The sequence below is a fragment of the Amblyraja radiata genome, chromosome 25, assembly GCF_010909765.2.
Source record: "Amblyraja radiata isolate CabotCenter1 chromosome 25, sAmbRad1.1.pri, whole genome shotgun sequence".
NCBI lineage: Eukaryota > Metazoa > Chordata > Chondrichthyes > Rajiformes > Rajidae > Amblyraja > Amblyraja radiata.
Genome location: NC_045980.1, coordinates 17,219,623 through 17,243,292, shown reverse-complemented (window position 1 = coordinate 17,243,292; position 23,670 = coordinate 17,219,623). Strand labels below are relative to the sequence as shown.

The 23,670-nt window shown below is 43.6% G+C and overlaps 1 protein-coding gene across 10 annotated transcripts in view; it reads left to right on the top strand.

Annotated features, from left to right (window-relative positions):
• atxn2 (ataxin 2) overlaps positions 1-23,670 on the top strand; it is a 97,873-nt gene that overhangs the window by 16,091 nt on the left and 58,112 nt on the right. For all 10 annotated transcript variants that reach the window (XM_033043301.1, XM_033043299.1, XM_033043297.1 and 7 more), the window contains exons 2-3: positions 2,072-2,108; positions 19,445-19,504. In XM_033043301.1, coding sequence (XP_032899192.1) covers positions 2,072-2,108; positions 19,445-19,504 — 97 coding nt within the window. The remainder of the gene's footprint in view (positions 1-2,071; positions 2,109-19,444; positions 19,505-23,670) is intronic.

The window sequence follows — 23,670 nt, the reverse complement described above, 5'->3', positions numbered from 1 at the left end:
TTTGAAGGATGTGTCTGAAACAATTGCAGCAAGCTCCCTAACTGCTGAGAATCTCCCAGCCATGGTGAAGGAGCCGTTAGGACGATGTTGGGAACCTCAAGACCATGTATCGGAAACACAGAGACCCTATGTAAATGTTTGAAGGAGTGGACCATCACAAACACTCCTCCCCATCAACCACCAGCTGCTCCAGCCATTGACCCTCATTATTCCTTTTAGAACTGAGCATGTAAGTTGTGCTCGGTCCTGGGACAAACAAAGAAGTCGCCCATCAGAATATTGGTATACAATAACACATCTTGATATGCAGGCAATATATTTGCTGAATATAGCTGTTCTGTGCATTGAGTACAGTTTAACAAAAGTATTGCAATAATTCAGATCACAATAGTTGTCAAATTGGGAAAAAGCTGTGGGGCCCAACATATAGTACCAGAGAGTTACACAGAGCTGCCAAGTAGTACGGATTTTCCGTATTTTGTACGGAAATGCGATAAGAATACGGATGTATGGATTTGCTTTGTAAAATATGGATTTTTTAAAAATCGGCCTGACTTCCTGCTGCTTAAAAAATGCAAGGGTATAAAAAGTCATACTGTAACTCTAGAAATTATAGCAGATTAAATCTATTGGTATTTTAAATGTCAAGATCTGGATGATTATTTTTGTAAGCTTTGATCTGCTTGTCCCGCTCCAGGTTTAAACAGCGCTGTCAGTTTAGCGCGTGGGAATTTAAACGAACAGCGCTATGGGTTCTAATTATAGCGCTACTAGCTGGAGCGCTATTGCCTTTACACATAGCGGTATGGCCACAGCGCTCTGGGTCACGGATTGTTCGGGGAGGGAGAAGGAGAGAGGGAGGGAGGGAATAAAAGAGGGACGGAGAAAAAAAAGGAAGTGAAGAGGGAAGGAAAGGGAGAGGGAGGAAAAGTGAGGGAGAGGGAGGCTTACAAAATGGCTTCTACATCATCATCTGGTGCTAAAAGCAGGAAGCAGCCATTCAAACAGAAGTATACAAAGAGATGGCAATGAATGTCAAGTAAGGTGCATAGAAGACATGTCAATTGGTAGCAAAGTTATGCATTCTTGTACTCTTACATGGGTATGACCGCACATAAAGAACAACGTGTTTTTCTGCAAAATGGCGCCGCGTAAAAATACTGATTTTTTCAGCAAAATACTGATTTTCAGGTACTAGAATACTGAAATGCTCTGACAAAACTTGGCAGCTCTGGTTACACGCATACATGCTCACTGCTCTTTGACCCACACATAATGACAGTACTCATGGATGGAGCACAGGGATTTCCTTTCATGTACAATAATGAGGCTGTATGCTCTTGATTCAGTGTGAAATGTAATAAAATCAAGTGAAGCTAAGTGATGATCAGTGAACAGGAATCTGAATTTTTCAGTGCTGAAACAAATTTAGATTCAATTTTAGTATTATTCCTCAATTAATTTTGCCTGCCACCTCAGTTTTCAAACGATTGTTCTGTAAATTCCTGATAAATTTGGTACGTAATATAGTGGATTCTAAACATATCTCTGGATTAATGACCAAGGTATCTGGATTCTAGTTGGGTAACTTCACTGTTTTTGTTAGATCAGAAAATGACTTAAGAACGTTGGGGGACTCTTTCCATATAATGTGATTCAAGCAGGTGAACAAAGTACTATCATTGTCATCAATATTTTGTGAATGAATAGTAAAACATTAACCTAGTACAAGGATTTCAAAGATTTCTGTTTATTTTCCACCTGGATGTTACAAGGTAGAGCACAAGCAATTCCATTCCAAGTAACAAAAAAATGTCGCGATTTGCAATGATTTGCTCAAAATTGATAAGGGGACTATAGTAGATTTTTATTGGTATTGATAAACCTTGCTCATTAGATGAGTTCTATCTTTTAGTAAAATAAAATGCATGCTTTTAGGAGTAAAATATTCTTTATTGTTAAAGCAATGAGATATTATGTTTGAATTTTGTTCAATTCTATTTGGAAGGAATTATAGATAATTATTGCTGTTGCTTCTGATCCTAACATGAATATTCTGATGTTGTTGCAGAGGACGCAGCAGTGGAAAAGGACCTCCGCAGCCTACAGTAAGTATAGTGATTTATTTGTTAATATTTTATGCTGATTTAAAAAATGTTTAAGGTATTCAAAGATTTTAATGAATTCCATGAGTAGGTGAAGATAATTAAGTTGATTGCCATTGATTCAGCTTGTAATTGGGTATTGGTAACTTGCAGAGTGAATGAGTTCCCTTGTTTCCATCAACTGAATGATTTGCCTGGCTAATTTAAATTACAAATGTGGGTGTCCAATTCAAGTGAGTTTATTGTCATGTGTCCCTGTATAGGACAATGAAATTCTTGCTTTGCTTAAGCACACAGAAAATAGTAGGCATTTACTACAAAACAGATAAATGTGTCCATATACCATGATATAAATATATACACACATGAATAAATAAACTGGTAGTGCAAATAACAGAAAGTGGTTGCTAATAATCAGAGTTTTGTCCGAGCCAGGTTTAATAACCTGATGGCTGAGGGGAAGTAGCTATTCCTGAACCTGGTTGTTGCAGTCTTCAGGCTCCTGTACCTTCTACCTGAAGGTAGCAGGGAGATCAGTGTGTGGCCAGGATGGTGTGGGTCTTTGATGATACTGCCAGCCTTTTTGAGGCAGCGACTGCGATAAATCCCCTCGATGGAAGGAAGGTCAGAGCCGATGATGGACTGGGCAGTGTTTACTACTTTTTGTAATCTTTTCCTCTCCAGGGCGCTCAAATTTCCGAACCAAGCCACGATGCAACCGGTCAGCATGCTCTCGACTGTGCACCTGTAGAAGTTAGAGAGAGTCTTCCTTGACAATCCGACTCTCCGTATTCTTCTCAGGAAGTAGAGGCGCTGATGAGCTTTTTTGATAATTGCGTTCGTGTTCTCGGACCAGGAAAGATCTTCAGAGATGTGCACCCCCAGGAATTTGAAGTTCTTGACCCTTTCAACCATCGACCCGTTGATATGAATGGGGCTGTGGGTCCCCATCCTACTCCTTCCAAAGTCCACAATCAGTTCCTTGGTTTTGCTGGTGTTCAGGGCCAGGTTATTGCGCTGGCACCATATGGACAGTTGCTCGATCTCTCTTCTGTACTCTGACTCATCCCCATCAGTGATACGCCCCACAATAGTGGTGTCGTCAGCGAACTTGATGATGGAGTTCGCACTGTGGTTCGCTACGCAGTCATGGGTATAGAGTGAGTACAGCAGGGGGCTGAGCACGGAGCCTTGAGGTGCTCCCGTGCTGATTGTTATTGAGGCTGACACATTTCCACCAATACGAACAGACTGTGGTCTGTGGACGAGGAAGTCGAGGATCCAGTTGCAGAGGGATGCGCAGAGACCCAGTTCTGCGAGTTTGGTAACCAGTTTGGAGGGGATGATTGTGTTAAATGCCGAGCTGTAATCAATGAATAACAGCCTGACATATGAGTTTTTGTTGTCCAAGTGGTCCAGTGCGGAGTGGAGGGCCAGCGAGATCGCATCCACCGTTGATCTGTTGTGGCGGTACGCGAACTGCAGTGGGTCCAGGTTTTTGTCGATGTAGGAGTTGATTTGCTCCATGATCAACCTCTCAAAGCACTTCATCACCACCGGCGTTAGTGCCACTGGTCGATAGTCATTGAGGCACGTCACCTTACTCTTCTTGGGCACCGGTATAATTGATGCCCTTTTAAAGCAGGTGGGGACCTCAGACCTCAGAAGTGAGAGGTTGAAAATGTCCGTACAAACTCCCGCCAGTTGGTCCGCACAGGTTTTTAGAACACGGCCGGGTATACCATCAGGTCCAGGTGCTTTTCGGGGGTTCACCCCTCTGAAGGATTTCCTGACATCGGCCTCTGTGACTGAGACTGAAATGCCATCACAGCGAATGGGGGATCGGGAAGGCACATCGGTATTCTCCCTGTCAAAGCGTGCGTAAAACGCATTGAGCTCGTCAGGGAGTGATGTTACACCGGCATTCGAGCTGCCTCCTGGTTTTGCCTTGTAGGAGGTGATTGCATTCAGACCCTGCCACAGCTGCCGAACATCTGTCTCGTCCTCCAGTTTGGAGCAGGTCCCTTTTGGCCTTTCTGATGGCCTTACCAAGGTTGTATCTGGTCTTCATGTAGGCCACTGTATCGTTGGATGTGAATGCCTTGTGTCTGGACTTCAGGAGAGTGCGGATCTCAAAGTTCATCCAAGGTTTCTGATTGGGAAACACTCGGAAGGTTTTTGTAGGGATGCAGTCCTCCACACATTTCTTTATGAAGTCTGTAACGACTGTGGCATATTCGTTCAAGTCCGTTGCCGAGTCCTTGAACATTGCCCAGTCTACAGACTCCAAACAGTCCTGGAGTTGTTCTTCTGCCCCCCCCGACCAGCTCTGTGCTGTCCTCACTTCTGGGGGTGCGCTCTTTAATTGCTGCTTGTAAGCAGGAAGAAGCAGCACCGCGGTATGGTCGGACTTACCGAAGTGAGGGCGAGGGATAGAACGATAGGCATTCTTGATGGTGGTGTAGCAGTGGTCGAGGGTGTTAGGTCCTCTGGTGCAGCAGGAGACATGTTGGTGGAAGTTGGGGAGTGATTTCTTGAGGTTCGCCTTATTGAAGTCCCCAGCAATGGTGGTAAATGCCTCGGGGTAAGACGTCTGGTGTTTGTTGACCACGGCATGCAGCTCCTCCAGTGCCAGACGGACGTCTGCCTGGGGTGGGATGTAGACCGCGGTCAGGATAACGGAGGTGAATTCTCTCGGAAGGTAGAAGGGACGGCACTTCACCGCCAGATGTTCGAGGTGTGGAGAGCAGGAGTTGGACAGGACTGCCACGTCGGAACACCACGCAGAGTTGACCATGAGGCAGACGCCCCCTCCTCTCCCTTTCCCAGATACCAGGGTACGGTCCATGCGGTGGATGGAGAACCCTTCAGGCTGGACCGCTGAGTCTGGGGAGCTGGGGGTGAGCCATGTCTCTGTGAAACAGAACACAGAGCATTCCCTCAGCTCCCTTTGATAAAGCAGTCTTGCCCTTAAGTCCTCCACTTTGTTTTCAAGGGACTGTACATTAGCCAGTAGGATAGTTGGGAGAGGGGGCCGAAGGCCCCTGCGCTTCATTCTGACCTGAAGTCCTGCCCGTCGGCCACGTTTCCGGACACAATGGAGGCTTCCCCTTTGTTTCCAGGTGCTGTACTTGCTGTACCTGCTGTTTCTGCGGACCTGCGCTGGAACGGGGATTCCCTCACAGACGGCAGCTCCAGCTCCGTAACGAACAGGGGTTCCCTCAAAGTCGGCAACTGCAGCTCCGTTGTTGCTGGGAGATCCAGCCCGTCGGCTCTGGGGGTCATCCCGGCGTTTCAAGGTACAGTACCTGTGATCCACAGTCGGGCCGGGAGTTCCACTGCCAGCGTGGGAAAGTTTAAACTCCCGCAGCTGCGGGAGTTCGCGAAATTGCGAGAGCCTTGAGGTGCTCAAGCAGCTTGTCCGAATCGGCACCGATTTCTGCCGTTTTTCTGATCCAGGTAAGTTGTTGGAAGTTGTAGTTGAGCCTTTTATTTTCCGGAGCTCCGCAAAAGTCGCTGCAGGCAGGCGCCATCTTGGATTGGTAATCAGTCTTCTATAAAGCTAGGTTTTATTTCAAGTAATGTTCTAAACTTTGGTGCAATGGCAAATTTGTTCTCTAGGCTTTAGCAGAGGTTATTTGTTTTGCACGAGAAAGATAATTACCGGTTTTAGAAAGCAGCCAAAGGAGAAAATAAAATCATCAATTGCATTTTATTTTGCAATTAATAAATATAAAAACTTTCAATTTTATAATTGGCAAAATAGATATCAAAAGCTGTGCAGCTGAACTCTGACCTTTATCTATTTTGTGTCCTGTTCAGAAAATATAGCAGTGCTGTGCATGTTTAGAAAATGATTGATAACAAGCTATTTATGGTCTTTATGTGCTTCCATCCAAAGTTGCATGGAGAGAAGTGAGGATCAATAATGCTACCATCCTACTTCTTTGTTTGTATTTTCTTTTCCCCTACGTCCACTTTCCCAGCATGTTGTTAAGATCCCCTCAGAGATATGTATGTGTGAGGAAGGGTTGAGTGTAAAGTTGCCATTTATCTGCAAGCAGTGTTTATGAGGGAAATAAGTTGCATGTTGTGGTGTTAATTGATATTAGACATGATGGTACTCTAGTGGCAGCAGTACCTTTTATTTCTGTCCAGAAATGAGTGTTGTAGGGCGAATATAACATTCTATGAAATTAATCGCCTGTTGCAGTGACGTGTGTGTACTTGAGTCTCAATGTTTCATTCTGTGCCAGCTACGGAAGATTTACAGATATAAATATCTTGTGATACTGACAAAATTAACAAGTGAAATTTCGGACCGACCAGTGAATATTGGGGATGATACAATGAAATGGTTAACTGTGAAATTATTTTTTTATTATATATGTTAATGTATAATTACATTATGTAATTTATTACATCACAATAAACAAAATGCAGGATGAACTCAGCAGGTCAGGTAACATCTCTGGAGAGAATTGGAAAATTGAATTTTTGTGTCTAAATCTTGCCTCCCTAAACTAGTGTCATAAGAAGGGTCCCAACTCAAAGTGTAGTCTGTCCACTTCCCTTTACTGATGCTGCCTGCACCGTTGACTTCCTCCAGCAGTATTTTGCTCAAGATGATCTCCAATCTTGTGTGTACATTGCAATAAAGACACTATAGACAGTAGCAATCATAAGCAGCCTAGTTTGCAGTATGAAATTATTCTTAATGTGTACTGTTTTGTGGAAACATTTATTGATAATTTGTGGAAGAAAACATTTGAAATGCACTAGTGAGGGGGACCTGTACATTACAGAATTGTTCATGAAAAATGATGTGTGGTAATTCAATTTGTGTAAAAAATTGATAATGCCAATAAATGGAAAATGTTTCTACGTGTGGAGAAGGCAAAAACTAAGGACAGCAATATATGATCATCAAAACAAAGTCTGCAGTTATAATATACAAAGCTTGCCAGTAATTGTGAATCGCATTCGTTCATATAGGCCAAAGCTACATAAACATGTGGGGGGAAAGGAATACAAGGCATTGGTATAGCATAGTGTGAAGGAGATTTATGCAAAGAACAAATTCAGGCAAAAGCTTGTTGGTCCTAATTGCTGTATCATGTATTTAATACCAAAATATCCATGTTGCTAGGTAAGCTTTGAACGGGCCGCTGTTTCATAAAATGGATCATTTTCTGTACTGTGATCAGTGGGCTCTTTGCGGATGACTGCATAACAAAGCTTGTAAAGAATCAGCAATCGTATTGCTTACCACTGCATAAGCAGTATAATTGCACGTGATTCAAATAGAAATTGGAAACAAAACTGGTACATGCTTAGCACAGTGAGTGGGAGTGTCTATTCTATCATAACTGTCAATAGAGGTATTTATTGCTATGCTAGCAGATATGGGGCAAGTCACACATTTTTCACATCAAAAGTAAAACCAAGAGTTTATATAGCATGTATGATCATAAGACAATATTGATGGATGATTTCCATCAATAATAATTTTGAGTTGAACTAACTTAACATTCAAAGTAGACAAATTAAAATGCTAAGAGGGACGGACGATCAGCCAACCCCAAATTATTAATTATAATTGTAAACAAATTGCTCAAGGATGTTTTGGAAAATTAAAACAAGTATAATTACAGTTACAGCGTATAGAAATCTACACTTTAACAGGGCTCTGACTTAACTTTTTTTCCCTGTTGCCAGCCGGGCAACCTTGGCAGCTTTTTAGGTTGCCAAATGATAATTTAGGTGGTCATTTAAGACGGTTTGCATGATGCGTGCGATAATATGCTCGGATGAAGTGTGTAGTTACCAGTCGGAATTATGCTCAATGAAGCATTCACATATTATTTCTGCTTCAAATAAAGTCACAAACTAAACATATTCACCAGTCAAGACATATATACCACAATGACGTACAGCAAATTATAATACAGTATCTCAACTCTTTTTACACATTGCAATTAATGCAATTTCTATTAGTTCTTTCCACTTCCAAACAAAAATGTGGTTGGATTATTCAGCGTATGATCAACCTGTGTCAATAAATCCTGGACCATGATAACATATATGCTTAACCATGCATACTACAGATGGATGCAAACATGTTTTCTGTGAAGGACCGAAAATTACCATGACATGGCCATAGCATAGGTCATTTATTGCTATTGGTACAGAAACACTCTCGCTTCCCACATAATTTATCCATAACAAAATATACAGGTTGCAAATAAATTTCTAACGGCATTTTATGATAATAGCTGTTAAAACTGACTATACCCATCTGACAGGTTAAATATTACACTAACTGACAAGAGATGGCCAAAGGACCTAACTGCAGCAAATGTTCTTTGGTAATATGTTTAAAGGTGTCAAATCGCCACATTACCGTACATTCAGATTAGATGTACGTGTTGTGAACAGCATGAAGATACCCAGTTTGTACGCACTAGATTAAAATTTTTTATTGATAAACACTGTTTCCATCATTCCCACTTCAGAATTAACGTTAAAATTTCAACTAAAATATCTCCTGACCAAATTTATGATGTATATGACCGACTGTAGAAGTAAAACCTGGATAAATCCAACGTATAGCTGTGAATGTTGCTCATCAAAATAACAGTACTGAAACTCCATATTAAGAGCATTGATTTGCTATTGAAATGAATTCTGTAATAACGTGTCAACGGTAGCAGTGCTAATCGAACACTGCGGTTTTAATGTTTCACGTGTTCACAATTTAATTAATCCATCTTTATGGACTAAAACAAATAATAACATTGGGAATTAAAACACATTTGATTGCATTCCATTATCAAACATAGTCAATGTTCGCTCTGAAGACATTTCCAGCACAATGGGGTCAGTGAGGGGGGGTGTGTGAGTCAGTGCGGGGTGGATAGATGGGGAGGGGGGGGGGGGGGGGAAGAGAGAGTTGAGAAGGCAATCGGTGCGGAATGGATGGATTGAGGCAGGTGAATTAGTAAGTTGGTTGATGTAAAATTGTGAGGGGGGATGTCAGTGGTGTTGGATGGGCGGGATCAGTACAGGATAAATGGGGGGGTCAGTACAGGATGAATGGGGGTGGGGATCAGTACAGAATGGATGGGGGGATCAGCGCAGGATGAATGAGGGGAACAGTACAGGATGAATGGGGGGGTTCAGTACAGGATGCATGGGTGTAGACAAAAGTGCTGGAGAAACTCAGCGAGTGAGGCAGCTCTTTGGAGCGAAGGAAATATGCAAAGTTTTGGGTCGAGACCCATCTTCAGACTGTTCCACCCCCCCCCCCCCCATTCTTCTTGAATGGGGGGGGATCAGTACAGGATGGATGGGGGGGGGGGGTCAATACAGGATTAATTGGGGGGGAACAGTACAGGATGAATGGGGGGTTCAGTACAGTGTGGATCGGAGGGTCTGTGCATGATGAATGAGGGAATCAGTACAGGATGAATGGTGGGTACACAAAAATGCTGGAGAAACTCAGCGGGTGCAACAGCATCTATGGAGCGAAGGAAATAGGTAACGTTTCGGGCCGAAACCATTCTTCAGACTGATAGAGGGTGGCGGGGAGAAGGAAGGAAAAAGGAGGAGGAGGAGCCTGAGGGCTGGGGGATGGGAGGAGACAGCTCGAGGGCTAAGGAAGGGGAGGAGACAGCAAGGGCTAACAAAATTGGGAGAATTCAGGATGAATGTGGGGTTCAGTAACAGATGAATGGGGGGGGGGGGGGTGGGGGGGATCAGTAAAAGCTGAATGGGGGAGTTAGTAAAAGATGAATGGGAGATCACTACAGGATGACTGAAGGGTTCAGTATAGGATGAATGGGGGATCAGTACAGGATGAATGAGATCAGTACAGGATGGACGAGGGGATCAGTACAGGATGAATGGGGGATCAGTAAAAGATGAATGGGTAGATCACTACAGGATGGATGGGGGGGGATCGGTGCAGGATGAATTGGGGGACCAGTGTAGGATGGATGGGGGGGGGGGGGTGGCAGGAGAATCAATGCGAGGTGGATAGGGTGATCAGCGCGGGATGAATAGATGGGGGGGAGGGTAGCACAGGGGATGTCAGTGAGGACTGAATAGAGGCGGGAATGGGGATCAGTATGGGATGGAGAGGAGGGGTCTCAGGATAAGGGGGGGGTGGAGGGGGCGTACGAGAGAGAGAGAGAGAGGGGAAGGGGCAGAGGCAGAGGAGGTGGGGAGGAAGGAAGGTCAGCGCTCCTCGGAAAACATCGCCCCGCTGCCTTGGCCGTCCCTGTCCAGCGCCAAGTGCTGCCGCCAAAGGGGGAGGCGGTTGGGATCTCCTCGCTACCGCCTTCCCTACTCCGCCAGCCAACAGCAAGGTGTGGGGCCGAGCGGTGCAGCTCAAAGATCCTATAGCTATAGGATCTTTGGTGCAGCTGCTTCAGACGGCTGATGGAGGCCTCCACCTTCCTCCCGGCCTCTGTGTGCGGGAGGGTTTGTTTTGAAAGCGCTGTTAGCGGATTTGCAAGCAGCGGCTGCTATCAGGGCGGGCGGGGGGAGGTGGAGATGGAGCCACTGTCTCGGCCACTGCTGTTCGGGGCCCGTCATTCGCCCCGACCCTTCGTCACCACGCACCTAATATCTTTGCCCCGCAATACTTAATTTTTTACAGCATGTTGATTTAGGGTGAAGTAAATTGCTCAGAGTGAAGTTCAAATTCTTGTAGTAATCTCGAAGGTCATTAAAATATCCTTAAGCACATGGATCAGCATTTGTAATCTCCCAAGTAATCATATTTCCAGGTGTTCAAGCTCTGAAATGAAAAGATTTTCCACTAGATAATGCTAACTTCAAACGGGTTTAATTATTATTTTTAATAATTGGCTGATAACACAACAATGCAAAATCTTTGAAAATACCGTGCCAAATTAATTGCATGTTGGAGACTAACCTTGAAGGTGCATATACTGTTTTTTTGGTCTCCGAACTGGGCACTGAACTAGGCAATATTGCAATGAAACAGGACATTCATCCAGCCTATCATTGTTGCAGTAGGCTCCAACTTGTTTTCTCTATATGGAGGTTGCACGAAAGGTCACTGGGTCATAGGGCTCGACGGAGCCGCTAAATCCAACTGGAAGACATCCGTCGTTATTAATGCTAGAAACGCGTACTTTCCTACCTGTTAAAAACCGCCAAAATGTTGAATGTTTGCGCTGAAATAAATTGTGGGAGTCGGAGTAAGTGTGAGAGGCATGTACCCAACTTCAGAATTCCAAAAGTGAAGCGAAATGAAGGTATAGAGAAGCGAGAACTGAAGGGGCTACAGCAGCTAAAGTGCTTGGTAAACATTGAAAATATTGGGAATTATCGCGTTTGCTCACTGCATTTCATCAAGTAAGGCATTATTTGTGTTTTTTCTTGATTCCTTTGGTATCTAAAAATTCTCAGAAGTGATAAATCTGGCTGTAAATTTTTCTTCAGATGCGTTTTCATTTTGTATGTAAAAACCCACGAGAACCATGGGCGATTTAAAAAAATTACAGCCAGATTTATCACTTCTGAAACTTTTTAGATGCCAAAGGAATCAAGAAAAAATACAAATAATGCCTTACTGTTGATGAAATGCAGTGAGCAAACGGCCAATGTTCGCCAAGCACTCTGGCTGTTGTTGTCCCTTCAACTCTCGTTTTTATCTACCGTCATTTCTCCTCACTTTTGGAATTCTGAAGTATGCTAAATGTCTCTCACGCTTATCCCAATTTCCATAATTATTTACAGCGCAAAAATTGACAATTTCAGCGGGTTTTAACGGGCCCGCACCGCTGGAAACAATGGTAAGTGTCTACCTGCAGCACATCGCGTGTAATCCATTTGGAGTAGCCTAGCAACAGTACAGGTCATGGGTCATGACCCGACTGCCGTGAAACCTCCCTATTCCCTCCTTCCTCAGACATTAGTCCAGTTTCTCTTAAATTGAATCGTACCGTTTTCTCCAACCGCACCATTTGGCAGGGAGTCCCACATATCACTATTCTTTAGGCAAAGCAGGTTCTTCTAATTCCTGATTTCTTGGTGACTATTGTTGATGGTTTCTTTTTGCTCCGCCCCATGAGGATATATACTCTCTGTATCCTTTTGTTTTATTGACTTCTTGGGTTACTCATCAGCTCCCATTTCTCAGAAGTAAAGGAACAGTCTATTCATCCCTTTTTTTCACGTGTTGTAAATCTCTGCATCCCCTCAATTGCTTCTATAATCCTTTCATAATATAGCAAGAGCAGGCACGTATTCCAAGTGCATTAACCTAAGTTTGATGACTGATTTGTATAACTTCCTTATTTTGCAATTATGCCCCTTTAGAAATAAATCCTTGCGCTTGGTTTGTTTACTTTATAGCCTTGCTAACTTGTAGTGCAATGTTTATTCACTGGTGTGTTAGTAATAATAAACTATTTTTGTTTCCCCTCAAAATTCACACCGTCCAATAATAAGTGACCTCCCAATTAATTCTAATAAAAAGTACTGCATATTATTTACCCATTCTGCAAATTTATTGTGCTCCAATAGTTTTTGCTTGTTCTCCTGTCATCCGTCTCCTTGAATTTTATATCAACTTCATATGTAGAAAATGTATTTTGGATTCCAAGACTAAATTATTAATGTATGTTCTGAACAACGGTGTTCCTTGTGGAGCATCTCTTTACCCAATTTCTACAATGAATGGTATTCCCACTCTATCGTACTTTAAGTAAAAAATACTGTCAGGTTGATGGAAGTTCCAACGGGTTGCCAACTGGTTCTCTGGGTATGGACTCTAACGCTCCCATTAAATTCATCAGGGTCCCAGTTCCCATGCTCCTTTTAAACTAGCTGTGTTCACAAACAATTACCATTACACTAGGTGTTTAGATGAGTATTGAGACTTGCATTTAAAAATGGAAAAAAGGGATATATAAACTAAGCAATAAAAATTCCAAACCAATGCTACCAACATACTCCCATTTAAGTCACTCTGTTCAGTGGCTAACAAGATCATCCTCAGCCCCATTAACGCTGGGTTTCTGCTTTTTAATTTTCACCGTGAGTTCCTATGCCATGTATTTCTACTTAAACCACAAGAACTAAATTGATTCCCTCCCTTTCTAAATTCTCTTACTGTCACCATCGGGTACTTATTTTCCTGGAAAAACACTTTTGTGAATGTGTAATCTTTGCTTTTGATATTTCCATCTGTTCTCATGGTATGAACTCGCTATCATCATCATAATTTGTTTCGCCCACCTCAAAGCTTGGATAGTCTTCTGAGCCGCTGTGCCTGATTTCCTCAGTGGCTGTCGATCCTGCTTTTTCGCTCTTCTCAAGCAATGGGCACATACCAGTTGGATAGTGCTTTGTCTGCGCACCCTGTCTTAGCTTTCTGTCATTTCCTATTGTTCGCTCCCTAGCTGTTCCATCCTCCTTTCATTACTCTATATTTTGTATGAAGGTTGACTGTATTCTTGATATTTTTTAAAGATGATCTGAAGCTCTTTCCTCAGCTTTGTATGGCGAAATGGATCAACTCTCAATTCAGCTCTTTGTCCGACCTGGCGAAATTTGAGCTGGGGATCTCTGCAGATTGGAGTAATCAAACAAAAAACACAATGCTGGAGTAACTCAGTGGGTCAGACAGCATCTCTGTAGATCATGGTTAGGTGAAGTTTCAGTCGGGATCCTTCTTTCCCAACTGAGGAAGATGGGTTTGATAGTAAAGGTTTAGTTCATTCATTGTCAGAGCAAATGAAACAAAATATAAAACAACATTTCAGAATATGTTGAGATGCATAACAAAACTGACTGGTGCTTGTTGAGAGAAGAGTATGACAGAAGGGAATTTTTGAAAAGTGGTTAAGGCCATAATACGTGAACCTGAAACTTTTAAGAGCAAAAAAAAAACAAACTGCAAAAGGAACTCAACAGGTCAGACAGCATCTGTGGAGGGAAGTGAACATATGCTCTTTTAGGTTGGGACCCTTCTTCCGATCCGACCCCAAATTATTGTTAGTCCATTTCCCTCCAAGGATCCTGCCTGACCTATTGATCTGCTCCAACAGTTTTGTTTGTTTTTTTTTTTGCTTGGGTTTCCTGCATCTGCAGTCTCGTGTGTCTCTAGGAACTATCAAGATCTGGTTAAAAATTTGATCATGTTGATGGGAGTGATGGCGCTGCAAATTGAGGCACACCCAGGGCCTAGGTTTCAATTATCAAATAATTGGTCTAACAAAACTATTTTCAAAAAAAAGTTCCTGAACATGAAAGAAAATCACAGAAGCTGTTGTGTTTCCTCTGTGTTCAATAACGTTGTTCATTTAAACTTTTTAGTCTTGGTACAACATAGTTGTGTTGAAATGCATGAAACACTCGGCTGATCTGACAGCATTTGTGGAACGATAAGCAGAGTTAATGCCACAGGATGAAGACCCTTCATCTGAGAGGTTAACTCTGTTCCTCTTTCTATTGATGTTGTCTGACCTGATTTGTTTCTAATATTTTTTTATTCCAGATTACCACCATCTAGTTTTTACATTTTCACAGGTTGATTTGCTATCAAAGTGATTGTAGTGTTTGGAGACTGGAGAGGGCAGATGCTGGAATCTGCCCCCAAAAAATATAAACTGGTGAAAGGATGCAAAGGGTCAAGCAACATCTGTGAGACAAAGGGATGGTTGATATCTCTGGTCAAGATCATTTATCAGGGCTGAGAGTGTAGAGGGCAGATCGACAGTATATATATCTGAGTGAGACGAAGACTGGTAAGTGGTAGCTGGAACGAGATAAGAAAAGGGCTGATGGAATCTTGTGGGGTAGGGGACAAGGAAAGGCAAACTAAAGGGAGAAGAAGCCAAAGTAGATGTGGATAATGGGGAGAATGGTTTTAAAGTAATGGGGGAGGGGAGAAGGAATTGAAAAGGTGAACTTTGGGATAGAGATCCTGGGTGTACCAGTAGGAAATGAACACAGAGAGGGATGATTTCACTAGCATCTGCAGTTCTTTCTTACACAGAGAGAGGGGCACCTGAAATTGGAAGATTCTGTGTTCATACCTTGGGGCGATATGCTACTCAAGTGGAATATGAAATATTGTTCTAAGTTTGAAGTTGTGGCATGGCATACTGTGGCAGAAGGCCGAGGTCGGGTGTCAGTATTGGGCATTGGAAGGTGATTCGATGGCAAGCAACCGCGAGCTCAAAATGGCCATTGCAGATGTAGGAAGTACATGTGAGAGCTTTGTCAACTATGGTAGGGAAACTCAATTTTTCTGAAGGACGAGGCATTTCTGATGCCATCATCTTGAGAACAGAAGCCGGAGAAACGGAGGTAGTGTTAGTATCTTTGCAGTAGGCGGGATGGGAGGAGGTGTGGTCGAGTTAGCTGTGGGAGTCTTCCAGATTTTTATGAGATCCACTCGTGCATAGCCCCCAACTCACAGGCGCGTATAAAGAGGGAGGGGGTGGGTAGAGACGGGGGTGGTAGAGAGAGAGAGAGAGAGAGAGGGGGGGGGGGCAGAGAGGGGTGGGGGGCAGAATGAGAGAGGGGGGCAGAGAGAGAGAGAGGGGGCAGAGAGAGAGAGGGGGGGGCAGAGAGAGTGAGAGAGGGGGGGGGGGGGGAAGGGGGAAGGGGGGAGAAGATCACCGGAAAGTCTTTAAAGAACAAAAAATGCAAAGTTTTCGAAGTTAAACCAAAACAATGAAGTTCAATCGGACTCCATTCTTTAGTGATGTGGAAGTCAGCATTAAGCCTCGTTCATCAAAGGAAGCAAGGCGGGAAGCTCGTGAGCGCTTGTGACCTCAGAAGTGCTCGGGTGATGCAGTACAGAGCCCACTTGCTCGTTCTTTCTGCGTCTTTTGAAGAACCAGGGAGGGGGGTGACGTCACTCGCTGCACGTGGAACATTGCGCAGCAGGCCGCGAGTAGCAGAGCCATTGTGACGTCATCAGCGAGACCATCTCGTTTATTTTCCAAGTTATTTGAAATTTTTGAACATTTTCATAGCTAACTCGAGAAATGATGCATGAAATTTTCATATAAGGCGAGTTTTTACATCACAGCGTAAATTTCTATCGGAATATGTAAAGATTTCACCGTTAGCGTGTCGTGTTACGAAGAGATGTGAAATGCACACGAACATCACACATACAAATACACACACATCCAAGATCAGAGTTTTACAAGTATAAAGACGCTGTATAATTTGTCTGGAGATGGAGATATCTTAAAGGAATGGAAACGTGAGAAATTGAATTGGACTGAAGCGAGGGCAGAGTGGAAATTGGTGGCAACGGTCATAAAATTGATGTTTTGCGTAAGTACAGGACGCAAAACCATTGCAGTCTTTGATTTGGCGAAGAAGGTTGGGGAGGGGTATCACTGCCAGTAGTTGTCTGTGCAAGTGCTGAACTCCTCTAGGGGAAAGGCGACAAGAAGATCATGTCTGGTGCGACGTTAGCCGATAAATAGGCAGAGATAGAGGTTAGACATTGACCTTGGGATAAACAGAGAAAATAAGGAGCTTCCTTCCAGCATTACTTGCTTGCCTATGCACTCTTGTTACTACAGGTACACAGCCTTTTATCCGAAAGCCTTGGGACCAGACACTTCTCGGATTTCGGAATTTTTCGGGTTTCGGAATGGAAGATTTTTAGCGTAGATTAGGTAGGTAGCGCGGGCGGCTTGAAAAGTCTGGAGCGGCTGCCTCCTCCCCGGAGACCGGGGAATCATTGTAAATCATTGCTTAAATGTTTGTCAGTTAGTTTGGAGGGATTTATGTGGTGGGGGGGGGAGGGGGTGAAGGGGGAAACTTTAATTCTTAGTCCCCTACCTGGTCGGAGAGGCGGGGAGCGGGCAATGCCTTACCGGGTCGCCGTGCAGTAAGCTCCGGAGCACTGTGGCCGCCGACTCCCAACATCGCGGAGCTGGGGCTGCAGGCGTCCGGCCGCGGGCGGCGCCGGTTGGAGCGCCGACCCCGGCAAACTCTACCCCTGGCTGCGCGGCGCTCCAAATCCAGCACGGCCCGCGGCCGGACGCCCGCAGCCCCAGCTCCGTGATGTTGGGAGTCGGCGGCCACAGCGCTGGGATACCAGCGGGGAGCGGGCAATGCCTTACCGGGTCGCCGTGCGGTAAGCTCCGGAGTGCTGTGGCCGCCGACTCCCAACATCGCGGAGCTGGGGCTGCGGGCGTCCGGCCACGGCCGGCGCTGGATTTGGATCTTAGAGCAGGGGTAGAGTTGCCGGGGTCGGAGCTACAACCGGCGCCGCCCGCGACCGGACGCCCGCAGCCCCAGCTCCGCGATGTTGGGAGTCGGCGGCCACAGCGCTCCGGAGCTTACCGCACGGCGACCCGGTAAGGCATTGCCCGCTCCCCGCCTCTCCAACCAGGTAGGGCACTAAGCATTAAAGTTTCCCCCTTCACCCCCCCCCCCCCCTTCACATAAAAGCCCTCCAAACTAACTGACTAACATTTAAGCAATGATTTACAGATGTTTAAGTGTCTCCCCGGTCTCTGGGGAGGAGGCAACCGCTACAGTAGTACAGACGTGGGTCGTTTCGGGTCAAGTTTGGCGCCAAAAGCGAGCTTTGGTGTGCAGACGACATCCTGGAAAAAATGTCCGGTTTTCGGAGCTTTTCGGTTTCTGGAATTTCGGATAAAAGGTTGTGCACCTGTAATTATATTTACTAGGTTAGTTAGCCACAGTTATTTTGAACCCTTGTGTAATTTTGACAATTTGATGGATATTGCATTATCCAATACTATTTTTTAGGAAAAAAACCTCAATGAAATACAAGGGAATTGCCAGCTCTTAGTTATCTGAAGCAATTATCGAGGCTAATTGAGCTAAATGCCCTAATCATTTTCCTGTATCCTTGTGTTCGTGAAAGTGCTGCAGTACTAAATTAAATCAAGATCTGTATAAAGCCCCTTTTGTGATACGTAACAGAAAAGAGCCTTGGGTATATTGTTCCTAGGAGAATACTTGAACTTTCTATGGGGATTTGTACTATATAATACCAAACCTGGAAAATAATCTGTTTCTGAGCACTTTTCACAGCAGTACCGGTTTGCCCTAATATTCAGAATTGAAAAATGGTGTGTATTTTGATTGCATTAGCAACATTTCAAGGGAATTCAAAGTATTGAGAAATTCAGGTAATATTTGAAATTTATCCCATTTCAAAAAGGTTTAATGCGGGCACTTTTAATGTGTACTAGACAAAGCGCGGGCCCGTTGGGTCCCCCTCCCCTAACGCAATATTTCAGCATGCGCCCATAGTGCGGCTGACGGGTTCCCGTTGTGACACCAGAGATCCCCGTTGTGACGCGAGTCAAAATGGCGATCTCTAAATGCGCGGATATCGGGCACGGCAACTGTCCCCCAACTGCGCAGGCGCGGCCGGCAAGTGGGAGCGCGACTGGCAGGTTTGTTAAAGTTTTACAAGTCAGTAACTTAAAATATAACATCAATCTGAACAAAACTTGCAACTGCACATCGCAGGACAATGGTGAGTAAGGTGGACCTAAAATTGACGCGCTATCGTGTACCGTTTGTGAGGAGTTTCGGGAACAAACAAGATGAGAGTTTTAGTAATATAATAATAATAATGTTTACAAATACACAGGACTAGATGTTAAAAGTCCAAAGTGCCAAATATCAATTTACTCCCGATGGTGATGGGAGCCTTCCGCACTCACCTATGCTCCTCCGATGTTGAGAAAGGCTAGGCAGACGCGTCATTGGGGATATCAAGTGGGCACCTACTTTCATCGACGTTTGCTGATTGAACCCACGACGTCTCCAGTAGGCTCAGCGGTGTATTCTGGCGTCCCAGAACCACCCCCCTCTGCATCTGTCTAGTCGGTTATTTGGGAGACCAAATGGGGTCTTTCCTCTTCAGCCAGACACCACCCGTGATGTTTCTTTGATGGCCTGGCGTAGGGCTTGTCCACTGATCCCCAGGTCCTTCATCAGTCTTAAGGTAGATGTTGCCACGAATCCTCGACATCCAACTTCTACCGGGCAGATCTCAGCCCTCCGGGCTGTTCTGCCTCCACTGCAAGCTCTGTATATCGCAGTTTCTTTCTTTCGAAGGCTATATAATATATATAGATTATAAGTGTGGGTACAGATTTGTAATTATAACGTGTGTTTATTGATAATTGAAATAATTTATTGACCTCTTGACCCTGTCCATCTCTACATAAGAGGTCTTATTAAATGTTAGAAAGATGTGATTCAGTGAATATTATACTTGTTTTCGGCATGTGTATTTAAAAGTATTTAAATAAGTTAATATCTTAAAATTGTTTTCGCAGATTCAGTATGATGGAATATATGCAAACATGCGTATGGTTCATATTCTTACATCAGTTGTAGTAAGTATATATCTTGAATAATTTGTAAAAAAAAATTATTTTCACCATATTTAATTCTAAAATGTATATTAGTTTTAGTTTTGAAATTTACTAGCTCTGGAATAGTTTTTGTAATTAGTAATTTTGACAACTAACAAATTGGAAGATATTGAATATTTCATGCTAAATAGAATAGAGATAGCAGCTTTCATTTTGTTACATAAATTGAACATCCTGACGGGGGGCAATGGATCAGCGTTCTCGTCGCGCCCCCCGTCAGTACCCAGGCTCACCTGGGGAAGCCAATGATCCTCCCAGCAGACTAAATTCTACAAGACGACGCCTGAAAGCCAAGTCAAAGAATCCTAGTCATTATCCCAAAGCCGAAAGCAGCAACAACGACCAGCCTCAAGAGCACCTAGCAGTTGGACCTGCTCTCCGAATACTACAACTGAATGTTGAAGGCCTCTCTGCAGCCAAGCGACGCCTCATCGAAGTCCTCGCCCACCAACACTCCATTGACGTCATCTGTCTCCAAGAGACTCACGTTGGGCACAGAGGAAGCGGGCCGTTACACCATCAATGGCTTTGATCTTCTTTGCTATTCAGGACTGGACATGGCCCCTGCTTGGCCAGCCTTCACAAATGGGGCAGCAGCCCAACCCCATGGTGTGCTTGTGGAGAGCAGCAAACAATGCAACACATCATTGAAGCATGCCCTTAACAAAGACTCAAAGGAGGACTTGACACCCTTCATACAGCAGATCAAGAGGCAACTGCTTGGCTAAAGGACCTTGCATTCGCTAAATAAATAAATAAACATCCTGATTCCATTGGTCTTTAGGAATTTAACGTGAAGGAATATCCATATTGTTACATGAATTAAGCCCCATAATTAGCTTTAATTTCAATTATTCCATCCCTTCATGTTGCACCATGGTTAGAATGTACCAGTTACATATGACCCAAATTGTAACTGACTACAAACATCAGGCAGTCAGTCAGTCTCAATAATAAGCGTCCTACGAACAGAGATCTGCCTTTTTCAGCCTCCACATTTGTCAGCATCATTGAGTAGGTAAATTTAAAAATGTCCAGAAAGAACTGCAGATGCTGGTTTAAATCGAAGCTAGACACAAGATGCTGGAGAGGCAGCATCTCTGAAGAGAAGGAATGGGTGATGTTTCAGGTCGAGACTATTCTTCAGACTGATCTTTAAAAAGGTCACCTGGTGCAAGTAGCAAACAATGGTGCCTACTCCTTACCTGGGGCAGTTAGGTTTGCTTTGGATATGTTTTTGGTACATACATGCATGTTGAATGTGGGTTGGGGAAATGGGTCATGCTTGTTGTAACTGCATTCTGGTTTGATAGCAAGAGATATTTGTGGAAAGACTGTCGATTAATTGCTTCAAACCAGAATAGCAAGAAACTGAGAGAAGTGATAAAAGAAATTGCTTGCACCCAGGCATCTTATTCCTTTACTTTTAAAGTTGTTATTCTCGCATTATCAATGGTCAAGTCAAGTCAAGTTTATTAGTCACATACACATAGGAGATGTTCAGTGAAATGAAAAATGGCAATGCTCGCAGACTTTGTGCAAAAAGACAGACAAACAAACAAACAAACTACAAACAGAATGGAACAGAATCACATATTTTACATATTAAATATTGTGGGCGGAAGGAAAAAGGGGGGGAAAAAAGCAGTACAGTAGAAGTTAGTCCCTGGTGAGATAGGAGTTTACAGTCCTAATGGCCTCTGGGATGAAACTCCTTCTCAACCTCTCCGTTCTCACAGCATGGCAACGGAGGCGTTTGCCTGACCGTAGCAGCTGGAACAGTCCGTTGCGGGGTGGAAGGGGTCTCCCATGATTTTATTAGCTCTGGATTTGCACCTCCTGATGTTAGTTCCATGCCACACAAATCCTACTACAAAAAAAATCTGTCTGATATTACATGATTGGAGAAACTTAAAAATTATTTCATTGTTACAATGGCCACTGAAAGGAAATGAGAGGAACAAAAAATAGCAAAACAACTTCAATATAAACATGAGAGCACTTATACATATGGATAAAATTTGCCAGGAATGAGTCGGGATTGCCAGGATAAATCTGGACCTGGGGGAAGGCATTAAATTGGGACTAGGCAGATTGCAGCGTTATTAGGCAGGAGCTAGAGAGAGTAAATTAGGAGCAGCTGTTAATGGGTAAATCCACTTCAGACATGTGGGAGTCATTTAAAGACCAGCTGATCAGAGTTCAGGACCAGCATGTTCCAGCAAAGAAGAGGCATAAGGATGATAAGGTAAGAGAACCTTGGATGAGTCAAGAGGTTGTAAATCTGGTTAAAAAGAAAAATGTAAGGTTTAGGAAGATGAAATCAGACAGGACCTGTAAGGAATCTAAAGCAAGTAGGAAATAAAAAACTCAAGCAGGGAATTAGGAATGAAAGGGGCCATGAAAAGTCATTGGCATGTTGGATTAAAGATGATCATGCCTTTTTACATGTACATTAAAATAAAAATCAGGGTAACTAGGAGCACTCAAGGATAAAGGAGGGAATTTATGTTTGGAGTCAGGTAGTAGATAGGGTACTAAACGAGTACTTTGTATGTGGATTCAATAAGGGGAAAAAGATGGAGGGCCGTTTAAGGTGGATAATTCTCCATGGCATGAAAGAATTGATCCCAGGTTATTGAGAGAGGCAAAAGAGTTTGTAGAGGCCTTGATAAAGAACTTTATATCCTCTCTCGTCATTGGTGAGGACGGAAGAGTAGGCAATGTTGGTTATTTAAGAAGCTTAGTGGAGAGAATCCAGGGAGTTTTATGTCGGTGAGTCTTATGTCAGTGGTAGAGAAGCCATTGGAGAGGATTCTTAAGGATAGGATTTATTCTCATTTGGAATAGAATGGGGCTAATTAAGGACAGTCAGCATTGCTTTGTCTGCAACGGATATTGTCTTGCTAACTTGATTGCGTTTTTTTTAAAGATGATGTTCATGATTGATGAGAGTATGGCAGTGGATGTTATCTACTTGAATTTTAGTAAGGCATTTAAACTTTAGACATTAGAGATACAGTGCAGAAACAGGCCCTTTGGCCCACCGAGTCTGAGCCAACCATGATCACCCTGTTACTAGCACTATCCTAAACACTAGGGACAATTTACAATTTTACCAAAGCCAATTAACCTACAAACCTGTACGTCTTTGGAGTGTGGGAGGAAACCGGAGAAACAAAACTGTATAGACACACCCATAGTCAGGATCGAACCCAGGTCTCTGGCGCTGTAAGACAGCAACTCTACTGCCACCCATTTGATAAAGACCCTCATGATATGCTGATTAAGGTGCATGGGATCCATGATAGTTTGGTAATTTGGATTCAGAACTGGCTGCCCAATGGTACCATGGGCAGTTACAGAAATGGGCAGAAAAATGGTAAATGGAGTTTAATCCATGCGTGCAAAATGTTGCACTTAGGGGTGTTGAATGTAATGGGAAAGTATACAGTTAATGACAACACCCTTAACAGTGTTGATGCACAGAGGGACCTTGGGATCAACATCCATAAGTCCCTGAAAGTGCCAATGCAAGTAGAGAGAGTGGTATGTTTGCTTTTATTGATTGAAGGCATTAAGTTAACAGTCAGGAAATCATTTTGCAGCTCTATTAAATTTTGGTTAGTCTGCGTTTGGACTATTATCTACAATGTTAGTCACCTCATGACCAGAAGCATGTGTGGAGGCTTTGAAGAGCGCTACCAGAATGTTGCCTGTATTAGAGACTATTAGCTATAAAGAGAGACAAAGCTGGAGTAACTCAATTGGACAGGCAGCATCTCTGGAGAGAAGGAATGGGTGACGTTAAAGAGGTCTATAAGACCATGAAAAGAAATACAGTGCAAAAGGATTGTTGCCCTAGTTTCTGTTACAGTCATCGTGGTATTTACGCCGACCCTGCTGCTTCCCGCCTTTCACACTTCACCTCGTCCATGCAAAAATACACAATTAGAAAACAAGTCCATGGGAGTGCAAGAGGTGGTCTGTAGTGCCAAAGTAGGATTAGGTTTATCTCTTTTTAAATACTTCAATGAACTGTTTCAACCTATAATCTATTAACTCAGTGTGAACAAATAACTCTGCTTCCTCTGACTTGTTCTTGTGAATCGTTTCTGCCTTATTTA